Consider the following 13,478-nt stretch of genomic DNA (forward strand, 5'->3'; position numbering starts at 1 on the left):
TCGCCTGATCCGCCCGTTAAGCAGCCCTAACGTTAACCACCCGAAATCAACCCGAGACCCCCGGGACCCCAACCAAATATACCAACAAGTTCCAAAACATGATACGGACTTACTCGGGGTTTCAAATCACGTCAAACAACATCAAAATCACAATTTACACCTCGATTCGAACTTTTGAGTTTTAAACATTTTAATTTATAAAGCTCGTGCCGAAACATGTTAAATGAATCCGGAATGACTTCAAATTTGGCACACAAGTCATAAATGACATAACGGGGCTATTCTAATTTTTGAAATCTCTATCCGAGTCTGATATCCATAAAATCAACCCCGTGGTCAAACTTTAAAAACCTTTAGCCTTTAGATTTCTAGTTTCCTTTAAAAGGTGAAAATTTGAGCTAGGAAAATCCGAATTCGATTCCGGGCATACGCCCAAGTCCCAAATTACGATACGGACCTATTGGAACTGTTAAAATACTAATCCGGGTCCGTTTGCTAAAATATTGACCAAAGTCAACTCAGTTAAGTTTTAAAACTCTATTTCACATTTTAATCCATTTTTCACATAAAAACTTTCCAGAAAAATATACGAACTGTGCACGCAAGTCGAGGATTGATAAATAGTATTTTTCGAGGTATTAAAAAATATAATTAATAATCAAATTTAAAGATGACCTTTTGGGTCATCACAATATCCAATTAAATTAGCTCTAAAATTCACAAGCTATAATAGCAATAGTTTAGCCACCATTAATAATAGTTGCGACATTCGTCCAAAATATGATCCAAATAATAAAATATATTAATATTAATTCAAAAAATATAATATATCTCATTAAATCTTAACAAACAAAAGTAAGTACTAATCAAAAATATTAATTTCATAATAACTTAAAAATAAACTAATATTGTCTGAACTAAATAGCTAATGTCATTAAAAGTAATCATGACAAATAGCTAATGTAATTAAATGATAGTCTTCAAATAATTTCCGCAACTTTTAATCATATTGAAATCTTCCACCCGCAAAAGTATCGAACATCAGACTGTATGACCTGAAATCATATTGAAGACTCCATCTCTGTCAGCTTATTTTCACCCAACTCACTCACCTAACATTTATAAGCAGAAACAACTAGATGGATTAATAGGCGAGCAAAATGGATGTGCAAATAATGAAAGAAAGTTTCTTTCTTTGTTATGACAGAGAAGAAACAAAAACAATCAAAAGCAGATTATTAGCTTGGAGAATTAAAAAGAAGTTTTATATGCTTTATGTATCTTCTTGGTACATTTTTAATGAAATTTACATTACCTTATCGAAAAAGGATATTTACCAGCATCCGGTCTCAAGAAATGCAAACGTTTTGTGCAATTGTTGGAGATTCAAACTTACCCAACAAAGACTCAACACACAGGCTTCACAAGATGCAGAAAGGTTTCATTAAATGTACCCACACATTTCATAATTGACTATGCATCTAAGAAAAAGTTCTCCCATACAACATAAATCAGATAATCAATTTTTTGAACATTCTATTTAACTTTCTTAACATCTATGGAACTAAAAGAAAAGTCACAAATCATCTTCGTATTTATTTTAATAACTAAAATTGCCAAGGGCTAGTGGCAAAAGATTCAAAATAGAGTATGCAATGTTAGTATAAAGATCAAAAGTTAGATACCATCTATATATAATTCCAAAGACAGAATGTAATGACACGGCCGATCGTTTTGAGTTTTACAACCTTGTTCCCCCATTTACTGCTCAATTTATGCTTTACATTTATTATGTGACTTGTCGGGGGTAATTGGTTCGGGTCCGGTGAGGTTTTGGAATGATTTGAAACACCTAGTTCCAAGGTTTAGAATTTAAGTTGAAAAGGTTGACCAGATATTGACTTATGTGTAACGACCCCGGAGAAGTTTTGCTAAGGAAATTAAGGTTTTTATGGTGTCGAGGTAGATCAATTAGTACAAAGGCTCGGACTTTTTGGGTTGAACAATGCACCAATGAGTAAAGGAAATTTTTTGCTGGAAAAGGGTCATTTCTACGGCCCACTATGCAGTCGCAGAATCACTCTGCGGATCGCATAATGGCCGCAAAGTGAATCGGGAGTGGGGCAAGTGTGGAGGAAGGTTTGCGGCGCATTATGCGACCGCAGATCAGTTATGCGATGCATTATGCGACCGCAGAACAGGTTTGCAGTGCATTATGCGACCGCAGAACAGGTTTGCGGACCACATAACGACCGCAGACGGAGGTAGTCCTGCCCAGTTCCGGAGGCCACATTTCGCGGCCATTTCGCGAGCCGTAGAAGCATTATGCGGTCGCATATGCGACCGCAGAGTGTGTTTTGGGGCTTAATTTTTTTGGCTTTATAAACCCTACCTCATTCTTATAAAACACTATTGGGGGTCATTTTGAGAGGTTTTATCTGCTATTTTAGAGAATGGTGAGAGCATTTTAGAGAGAGAAAGTGAAGACTTAGTCATTTATCCATCAATTCTTGTTCAAGGTTTGAAGATTTCACAAGGATCTTGTTAAGGCTTCTAAGAGGTAAGAATTTCTTTCCCCAATTCTTCAATTTCGGATTTGGAGTAAAAGATAGGTGATTAAGAGTATGATTCTTGGATGTGAGTATTATTTATACATATACATACTAATAAGGTTTGTGAAAAGATTGTTGAGTTCAAATGGGCAAAGATTTAGGTGAAAATGGTAGAAATCTTCAAAGACTTTAACTTAAGATTTGAAGGTCGAGTTGATGTCGGAATTTGGTAAAATTTATATGGTTGGACTCGTGGTTGGATGTGCGTTCATATTTTATAACTTTTATCGGGTTCCAAGACGTGGGCCCCACATGCAATTTTTGAGTTAATTTCGGTTTTGTTTTTTGGAAAATTAGTATTTCCTTATGGAATTAATTACAATAATTGGTATTGACTGAATTGAATTAATTTTGGCTAGATACGAGACTTTCGGAGATCAATTCTCGTGGCAAGGGCATAGCGGAATAAAGAATTATATGGTTTGAGGTAAGTAACAGCTCTAAATTTGGTCCTGAGGGTATGAAACCCCGGATTATGTGTTATGTGATTGGTTTTGAGGTGACGCACATGCTAGGTGACGGGCGTGTAGGCATGCACGTAGGAATTGTGACTTGGTCAAATTCTATGGAGCTGTATAGTTGAATAATCTGTTGATATCCGTACATTCTCTACGTATTGGAGAAAATTGAGTTGAGACTCATATTAAAACTCATGCTTAGACATTACTGTTGGTACCCACTGGGGTCATTTCTGTGGTTGAATTATATGCTCAAATTGTATTTCACACTTAGTCATGTTCATTCATTTCATATCATATCTCAGTCTTTGTTTCTATATATTGATGCTATCATATTATCATTTTTGGACTGATTTTCATAAAATCTTGAGCCCGAGAGACTGGAGAGGTTGATGACTGAGTAAGGCCGAGAGCCTAATTGTGAGGATATTTATGGGATCGGGTTGCACGCCGCAGCATGTTTCATTGTTATAAGCCATGATTGGCTTGATATAGCGCTTGGGCTGAAGGAGCCCCTCCGAAGTCTGTACATACCCCCAGTGAGAGCAGGTACCTACTGAGTGCGAGTGCCGAGTGACTGTGAGGAATAAGTGACTGTGAGGAAAGAGTGACTGTGAGGTTGGAGTGAATGGGAGGACTGAGTGACTGTTGCTCTGAAAGGATGCATTGATTTCATTATCGCTGCATTTCAGCTGTCATATATCACTGATTTGGAAAATTTTCTAAAAGACATTCTTTTCTGTTTCAATCGAAGTTGATATGAAATTACTGTGGAGTTTTAAATGTTGAACTTGAAAGCATGCCTACCTTTTCATGTTGGAAATTACTGTATTTGGACTTAGCTATTAAGCTCGTCACTACTTTCAGTTCTTTATTTATTATTGTTACTTACTAAGTTAATTGTACTCATACTATACCCTACACTTCGTGTGCAGATCCAGGTGATCCCGGACATAGTGGGTGTTGATTCTTTCACACAGTTAATTTTTCGGAGATTCAAAGGTAGTTGCTATGTTTCGTAAACCTTGTCTCTCCTTCCCTATCCTTTTGTTTATTGTATTTGGTCTCAGATTATTATAGACCGGGTTTCCCAGACTTGTAATGTATAGATGCTCATGTACTCAGTGACACCAGGTTTTGAGAGTGTGTTTATTTTCAATGTTGGTGCGATCTACCCTTGAACTTAATTATTATGTTTTCAGTATTTAAAATAAATTGTGGGTTATTGGTGTTGTCGGCTTACCTAGTCTTGTCATAAGCGAAGATGCCAACGATGACGTATTATTGACACTTGATGTAGATTCTTCTTGTTTACTGTCTCCCATTTTGACACAAATATTATTTAGTAGCTGACGACACAAATCAAGATTATTTCCTTTCTGGTGTGGAAGATCAGACTAAGCTGCAACCACAGAGCATACTCAGACAGAACCTTGACTCAGTTACCAAGATAGATCTTTTCTGATGTGGAAGATCAGACTATGCTGCAACCACAGAGCATACTTAGACAGTACCTTGGCTCTGATACCAATTGTTGCGGAAGCCAAATGTATATAGTGTGAATGAGTCACAACTACTATACCAAAAATTATGACAACCACTAAATAATAAACAAGACAATAAGACAACAATAAAAGAACACCAGAATTTACGAGGTTCGGCCAATTTTGCCTACTTCCTCGGACACAATCAATATTTTATTCCACTCCAAAATTACAAGTGAAATAATACTAAAGAGAGAAGATACAAATGCCTTAAGAAGATAAAAGGCAAATGAGAGGTGTATTTAAATCCTAAACATTAGGCCTCCTTTTATAGGGTGAAATTCTCATTCAAAATTGTCATCCACCGATGTGGTACTTTTGCCAATTTCAACAAATCTCCACCTTGGCAAAATTCCACATCTTCAATTTTCTCTCAATAACAAATTTTGGTTGTGTCTTCATCTTCAATCTTTAGTGTTCAACAATGTTGATCAAATCCAAACAATGTTGAAACTTGACCGCAGTCACCACTTTTGTCAGCATATCAGCAGGGTTCTCCGTAGTATGAATTTTCTTCACCGTGACTCCACCTTCTTCTATGATTTCTCGTACGAAATGATACCGAACATCAATGTGCTTCGTCCTTGCATGATAAACTTGGTTCTTCGCTAATTGAATAGCACTTTGACTATCACAAAAAATTGTAATATTTTTTTGTTCAATACCAAGCTCTTTTAGCAACCCCTGAAGCCAAATTGCCTCCTTCACAGCCTCCGTAATAGCCATGTACTCTGCCTCTGTTGTAGACAAAGCAACTGTTGACTGCAAAGTAGACTTCCAACTAACTGGTGCCTTTGCAAAAGTAAACACATAACCAGTAGTTGACCTTCGTTTGTCCAGATCACCCGCAAAATCTGAGTCACAATATCCAACTACAGACCGATTGCCTTCCTGCTCAAAAACTAACCCAACATCTACAGTACTATGAATATACCGTAGAATCCATTTCACAGCTTGCCAATGCTCCTTTCCTGGATTATGCATATATCTGCTAATAACTCCAACGGCTTGTGAAATGTCAGGTCTCGTACAAACCATTGCATACATCAAGCTACCAACAACATTTGCGTATGGTACCCTTGACATATACTCCTGTTCAGTTTCATCCTTTGGCGACATAGTAGTACTTAGCTTAAAATGGGGAGCAAGTGGCGTACTAATTGGCTTAGTCTTCTTATCTATGCCAAAACGCTTTAGTACTCTCTTCAAATATTCTTTCTGAGATAAACAGAGTTTCTTTGTACGTCTATCTCTTATTATCTCCATGCCAAGAATTTTCTTTGCCTCACCCAGATCCTTCATCTCGAACTCCTCCTTCAGTTGAATCTTCAACTTATCAATTTCTTCCGAATTCTTGGAAGTTATCAACATATCATCAACATATAGGAGAAGATATACAAAGGAACCATCATTAAGTTTGCGCAAATACACACAATGATCGTATTTGCTTCTCTTGTACCCTTGCCGCAACATAAACTTGTCAAATCGCTTGTACCATTGTCTAGAAGATTGTTTCAATCCGTACAACGATTTTTCAAGTTTGCATACTATATTTTCTTTTCCAGCAACTTTGAATCCTTCTGGCTGAGTCATGTAGATTTCCTCCTCCAAGTTTCCATGTAAAAATGCAGTTTTTACATCCATCTGAACTAGTTCCAAATCCAACTGTGCTACCAAAGCCAACATAATTCTAATGGAGGAATGTTTTACAACTGGAGAAAATACTTCATTGTAATCAATTCCTCCTTTTGAGCATATCCTTTGGCCACCAATCTTGCTTTGTAGCGAACATCTTCTTGGTTAGGAAATCCTTCTTTCTTTGCAAATACCCATTTGCACCCAATTGCTTTCTTTCCCTTCGGGAGATTGGCCAATTTCCATGTATGATTCTGATGAAGGGACTGCATTTCTTCATTCATGGCAATCCTCCACTTATCTTCTTCTGAACTTTGGATTGCGTCTTTATAAGTGGTAGGAACACCATCAGCTACAATTGAGGTTGCACAAGCAACCGTCTCTATAAGACGAACAGGTTTCGTTATTGTCCTTTTTGGCCTGCTGGTTGCTATTGATTCAAGTTGTTGTCGAGGTTCCTGAGTTGGAATCTCCCTTTCTACTGGCTCTTCTTCCAGAGGGTAATCTTCATGAGTTTCCTCCTCTGCTTCTTGTGTAGGAAAAATAAATTTTCCCTCAAACTCCACCTGCTTTGATGCACCACCAGTTTGTTTGACATCTTCAACTGTCATCTTATTTGTTATGGTAGATTCATCAAAGGTAACATCTCTGCTGAATATAATATTCCTTGTCTCTGGACACCATAAGCGGTATCCTTTGACTCCAGAAGTAATCCCCATAAATATAGCCTTCTTTGCTCTCGGATCCAATTTTGACTCTTTCACATGATAGTATGCAATTGAGCCAAACACGTGCAAAGAATCATAATCTACAGCAGGTTTTCCATACCATTTTTCAAATGGTGTCTTGCCATCAATAGCAGCAGATGGTAGACGATTAATGAGGTGGCATGCATATGTAATTGCCTCAGCCCAAAATTCTTTGCCCAAGCCAGCATTGGACAACATACACCGTACCTTCTCCAGTAAAGTCCGGTTCATACGTTCTGCCACTCCATTCTGTTGTGGTGTATTTCTGACAGTGAAGTGTCGGACGATGCCATCATTTTCACAGACCTTATTGAAATGATCATTTTTGTATTCACCTCCATTGTCTGTGCGAATACACTTGATCCTCCTGCCTGTTTGATTCTCCACCATCGTTTTCCATTTGAGAAAAATTCCCAACACTTCATCTTTCCTCTTCATTGTATACACCCACACTCTTCGGGAAAAATCATCAACAAAGGTTACAAAATAGTGCTTCCCACCCAATGAAGGTGTTTTGGAAGCACCCCAAACATCAGAGTGTACATAATCCAAAATGCCTTTAGTATTATGGATCGCTATACCAAATTTAACCCTTGTCTGTTTCCCTTTGACACAATGCTCGCAAAACTCCAAGTTGCAAGTCTTTACGCCTTTTAACAATCCTTGATTAGATAAAGCTTTCAAGGATTTTCCTCCAGCATGTCCCAAGCGCATGTGCCATAGCCTGGTTGCTTCTGCCTCTTTGTCATCACTGGATGTCACTGTTGCTGTCCCAATAACTGTGCTACCACGATAGCAGTACATGTTATTGTTCTTCCGATTGGCCTTCATTACCACTAGTGCACCGGAGCATATTCTCATCACTCCATTTTCTGCAATGATTTTGAACCCTTTTGATTCTAGGGCTCCCACAGAGATGAGATTCTTCTTCAAACCCGGTACATATCGAACATCTGTTAATGTTCTGATCATTCCATCATGGCTCCTTAATCTTATTGAACCAATGCCATATGAGGTAAGAGGGCTGTTATCCGCTGTGTGGATGACTCCATATTCTCCTTCTTGAAAATTCACGAACCAGTCCTTGTTGGGACACATATGGTAGCTACAAGCCGAGTCCATCAACCATATGTCTGATGATGTTGATAACTCTGTTGTAACTAATGAGAAGTCTGAATCATCACAATCAGCTACATTTGAATCCATAATGGCCTTTTCATTGTTATGTCTGGCCTTATTCTTCAACTTCGGACAGTCTTTCTTCCAGTGCCCCTTTTCTCGACAAAAGGCACATTCATCTTTGCTGGGTCTAGATCTCGACTTGGATCTTCCCTTCTTAGTCCTCGTTTGATTTTGAGGACGACCCCTCACAATTAGTGCTTCTTCTTCTCCGCCCTTCTGTTTTTCTCCCTTTCTTTGTTCATAGCTGTACAAAGCCGAACAAACTTCTCTGAGAGAAATTTCGTCATTTCCATGGAGTAGAGTAGTTTCAAGGTGCTCGTACTCATTAGGAAGTGACCCCAATAACATCAAGGCCAAGTCACCATCATCAAAAGTTGCATCCATATTTTGCAAATCTGTGACCAACTTATTGAAACTGGTGATATGTTCATTCATTGTGGTACCAGGAACATAGGTAAAGCGAAACAGTCTCTTCTTCATGTACAATTTATTTTGACTGTTTTTCTTCAAAAATTTATCCTCCAGTGCTTTCCATAATTTACTTGCAGAAGTTTCCTTTGTGTATGGATATTTCTGCTCTCTAGCAAGGTAGGATCGAATGGTACCGCAAGCAACACGATTGATAATTTTCCAATCTTCTTCTCCAATAACATCTGGCTTCTTTTCTTCAATGGCAAGATCTAGCCCTTGTTGAAAAAGAACATCTAGAACCTCGCCTTGCCACATCCCAAAATGTCCTGACCCGTCAAAAATTTCTACCGCAAATTTCGCATTTGACACAATTCTTGTCATAAGCGAAGATGCCAACGATGACGTATTATTGACACTTGATGTAGATTCTTCTTGTTTACTGTCTCCCATTTTGACACAAATATTATTTAGTAGCTGACGACACAAATCAAGATTATTTCCTTTCTGGTGTGGAAGATCAGACTAAGCTGCAACCACAGAGCATACTCAGATAGAACCTTGACTCAGTTACCAAGATAGATCTTTTCTGATGTGGAAGATCAGACTATGCTGCAACCACAGAGCATACTTAGACAGTACCTTGGCTCTGATACCAATTGTTGCGGAAGCCAAATGTATATAGTGTGAATGAGTCACAACTACTATACCAAAAATTATGACAACCACTAAATAATAAACAAGACAATAAGACAACAATAAAAGAACACCAGAATTTACGAGGTTCGGCCAATTTTGCCTACTTCCTCGGACACAATCAATATTTTATTCCACTCCAAAATTACAAGTGAAATAATACTAAAGAGAGAAGATACAAATGCCTTAAGAAGATAAAAGGCAAATGAGAGGTGTATTTAAATCCTAAACATTAGGCCTCCTTTTATAGGGTGAAATTCTCATTCAAAATTGTCATCCACCGATGTGGTACTTTTGCCAATTTCAACAAATCTCCACCTTGGCAAAATTCCACATCTTCAATTTTCTCTCAATAACAAATTTTGGTTGTGTCTTCATCTTCAATTTTAAGGCTATAGGTTTGTCAACCATCCCAAGAATTCAAGTAGGCAAATATGAATTGATTTAAAGACATAAAATGATGTCCATTTAACAGAATAAATAAATATTTTTTTCACTATGTGGGTACATAAGAAGGATATAATAATATTCCACATATAATCACAATCAGAAAAAATATTATCTTTAAAATGATTCACTACTATCACAACCTTACGACATCAACAATAGTGAAAAAAGAAAATATATAAAAGTAAGAAGCATCTAAGGTAAGCCGAAATACTAGAACAAATTAATAAAAAAAAACTCAAAAAGTAGCGTCGAAGGATAAAGATGGGTAGTACTTATGAGAAGGTTGGGTATTTTCAGCAACACTAGGTATCCTTGATGTTTGTGGTACTCGTTCATGTCCACTGTTGGCGTCGGGGATCTAATAAATATTAACACTTTAGGTAACAATACTTTTATATGATTAAAATTTCATTAAAAATATCTAAAGCTTATGAAATCAAGTTACCTGTTCAGTTGAGGTGCCATTGCTATTTTGAGGCATAAATATAGTAGGAGCATATTTGCACATGAGTTGTCTCATTTGGAGTAATTCTAATTGCATCTTCTCCTGATTTTCTTTCATCAAATTCATTTCTCCATTTTGTTTCTCCTTTAGCTCAATTATCTCCCGTTCTAACCTTTGTATAACCTCATTAGACGAATCCTCTGCAATAATATTTCCCAAGGAAGACCTACCCCATAGAACAGAAGGAGTTGGACCAAGTCCTAAACCACGAATATACTCACATTTTTCATTTCCCAACACCTGGGAATATACATCGCCTTCCCACCAATTTTTTCTTTTCCTCCTTGTCAAAATTTCTCCAATCATCTAGATGTAGAGGTGTTAGTTCTGGAGTTTTGGCAATAATTCCTAGAAAGCTAGCAAGCTTTCGACCCTTTTTCCCAATAGCTTGGTTACAATTATTAAACGGTATATCAATGGTCTTCCCCGGCGGAAGTTTCCAAATATCTTTTAGTAAAGTAGGCCCACGAACCTTTCTTGCTTCCGATACTGAAAGAGACTAGTAAATCATGAATATTACTATAAACGTCAGAATAACCCAAAAAAAAAACAGCAATGTTCAATTTCCATAGATTAAGAAATAAGAACCATGCACCTGCGAAAATTATTTTTTGTACAAACTTGATTAGCCTCACACTTCATTAAAGCAGGATGTGACAACTTCATTATTAAACATTGTTGTTTTTTTTCATATTCACTTTACTACCTTCTGAAAGTTATGGGTTCTTTCATTAGTATGTGCTTCTAATTTATCATGGTGCTTTGTATAGGGAAATACTGCATATAAGGGCAGGCAGTGGAACAAACCCGTGAGCTACTACATAGAAGCAATAAAATTAAATGATAAGGCCACATACTATTGCATCAGGTAGCTGCTTACTTATAATTGGGATGGTATGATAAAACTCATGTAGAACTACTTCTTCAGTGCTTGATGGTCTAATTTTTTTACTGAGTAATTTCACTTGCAGCTTTCAACAAGCTGAAGAGGACTGTACTAAAGCAATTTCACTTGATAAAAAAATATCAGAAGAAATTTAATTTCTGGAAATGTACAATTGATATTAAGTGAACTCTTTTTTTTTTGAGTTGTAATGTAATCTATACTACAAAAGCAACAGATTGCAATACTAAAAAGGTATTACCTGAATCGTCATTATGTTGAATCTCAGTGCCACCAGCAGAACTATTCGACTCATTAGATTGACCATCGTGTGCTTGGGCTTCAGAGTAGTTCTGATCATCCATTAACTGCTCAATATATGGTTGGGCTCTAAAGTAGTTTTGACCATCCATCAATTGCTCAATATAAGGTTGCACATCTTCATCATCATTTTGTTCAATTACCAGTCGATCGCGACCTCTAATTTGCATAGTTCCTTTTCCAAAATAAAGAAATTATCTAGCTGCATTAAGTTATACTAATACCAGATTAACTCCAACAGATCAGTAGGTCACATGCAAAATAGGCGGAAGCATCACCCTTGTCTCTAGCTGTGAAAAACAAACAAGTAGCGATTCGTGCGTACAAACAAAACCTTGCGATATAGATAGTTCTAGAGATAAGAGGTATTATTGATGCACCGGAAAAAATAATCGTCCAATGATAATAACACCTTAGCATATTGCAATGCAAGGCTACAACCAACAAAATATAAGTAAAAATATCACAAAGAATTCACTCAAACATCCAATGATCAACCAATACAAACATGGAAAATACACAGATGACTAACATGCATCTTCAATAAAAATGACTTAAATTGAAAGAAAGAGATTTATTTATTAAAATTTATGAACTATTGATCCAAAATATAGGAAAAATAAAGTTAAATAACTGTAAGAATAATCCCATATGAAAAAGATATGCTATAAAAATTAAAATTTTGTTTAATTCAAAATCAATGCCATAGATTCGGCAACACTAAATTAGAAAAGATATAAAGATTTTACTCATTCAGTGAATTGAACTTTGACAAATCGAAGCCATAGACTCAACCAGTAAGTAATTTTCATCAACCCAACACCCACACAATCAAACACTACAGATTAGAGAGAGAAACTTATTGACGGCTTGCGGTTTTGGTTGCGGATACGATTTGTATACTATGAGTTTTTTCAATTAAGTTTATTCCTAACCTTTTTTGTAGTCTTTAGGTAATTCCTAGACCAAATTAATTAGCAATTTTTAACCCAACACCCATACAATAAAATCAAAGATAGAGAAAGAAACTTACTTTTTGGTTGAGAATGTGGTCGGCAATTTTGCTCTTAAATGGCTTACGGATGAGATTGTATAATATGAGGGTTACTTATTTGGTTGAAAAAGTGGCCGGCGATTTTGCTCTTGAATGGCTTGCGGAGAGATTGTGTAAGGGTTTTTCAGTTAAAGTAATTTATGTCCTTTTTTTTTTGTAGTCTTTAGGTTAAATTGAGAGATTTAGGCGGGAGATGATTTAGCGAAAAATAAAAATTGGAGGCAATATTAAAAGTAAAAGCAATAGCTTTACCGTCTATTCTCTTGAAGGGCCATTAAAAGTACACTAATTACCGGTTAATATTTATTGGCCGTTAATATTTGCCTTATGTGAATAAATTAGCGGCAATTAGTTTATTGCTGCTAAATAATTGCCGTTAAATCCCCCCTTTTTGATGTAGTGGCCGGAGGTTTGGAGGAAGACCCTAGAGTCTAAGGGTTTCAAATTTAGCAGGACCAAGACAGAATACTTGGAGTGCAAGTTCAACAACGGTACCCAGAAAGGGGATATGGAGGTGAGGCTTGATACGCAAGTCGTCTCCAAGAGAGATAGTTTCAAGAATCTTGGATCTATAATACAAGGTAACGGAAAAATTGGTGAAGATGTCATGCATCGTATCGGAGCAGGATGAATGAAGTGGAGGCTCGCTTCCGATATTTTGTGTGATAAGAATATGCCACTGAGACTTAAAGGTAAGTTCTATAAGGTTGTAGTTAGACCGACTATGTTGCATGGAGCAGAGTGTTAGCCGGTCAAGAACTCTCATACCTAGAAGCTAAAAGTAGCTGAGATAAAGATGTTAAGGTGGATGTGTGGGCACACCCGGTTGGATAAGATTAGAAATGATGTTATTCGGGAAAAAGTGTGAGTGGCCCTTGTGAAGGATAAGATGCGGGAGGCGAGGTTGAGATGGTTCGGGCATGTTAAAAGGAGAAGTATAGAAGCCCCAGTTAGAAGGTGCGAGCGGTTAGCCTCGGTGGG

General features: G+C 37.1%; 1 protein-coding gene across 2 annotated transcripts; it reads right to left on the reverse strand.

Annotated features, from left to right (window-relative positions):
- Window positions 1–9,727: 9,727 nt before the first annotated feature.
- LOC104106668 (uncharacterized) lies at window positions 9,728–12,664 on the reverse strand. 2 transcript variants are annotated; one of them, XM_070175164.1, is made up of 4 exons: window positions 12,477–12,664; window positions 11,385–11,618; window positions 10,180–10,728; window positions 9,728–10,092 (listed from the first exon to the last, which is right to left on the reverse strand). In XM_070175164.1, exons 2-3 carry the CDS (start codon window positions 11,611–11,613, stop codon window positions 10,466–10,468), a joined length of 492 nt encoding a protein of 163 aa, XP_070031265.1. In that variant the 5' UTR covers window positions 11,614–11,618; window positions 12,477–12,664; the 3' UTR covers window positions 9,728–10,092; window positions 10,180–10,465. The 2 variants fall into 2 exon arrangements, 1 of the variants encoding a protein (XP_070031265.1); XR_001971316.3 differs by lacking the exon at window positions 12,477–12,664 and having other exon boundaries at window positions 10,180–10,738; window positions 11,385–11,979.
- Between the last annotated feature and the right edge of the window lie 814 nt (window positions 12,665–13,478).

This window comes from Nicotiana tomentosiformis, chromosome 5, assembly GCF_000390325.3.
Source record: "Nicotiana tomentosiformis chromosome 5, ASM39032v3, whole genome shotgun sequence".
NCBI lineage: Eukaryota > Viridiplantae > Streptophyta > Magnoliopsida > Solanales > Solanaceae > Nicotiana > Nicotiana tomentosiformis.

Coding starts and splice junctions, on each gene's coding strand:
- LOC104106668 (XM_070175164.1), bottom strand. CDS start 11,613: ATGCAAATTAGAGGTCGCGATCGACTGGTAATTGAACAAAATGATGAT. Junction 10,729..11,384: donor TCAACATAATGACGATTCAG/GTAATACCTTTT, acceptor AGTCTCTTTCAG/TATCGGAAGCAAGAAAGGTT.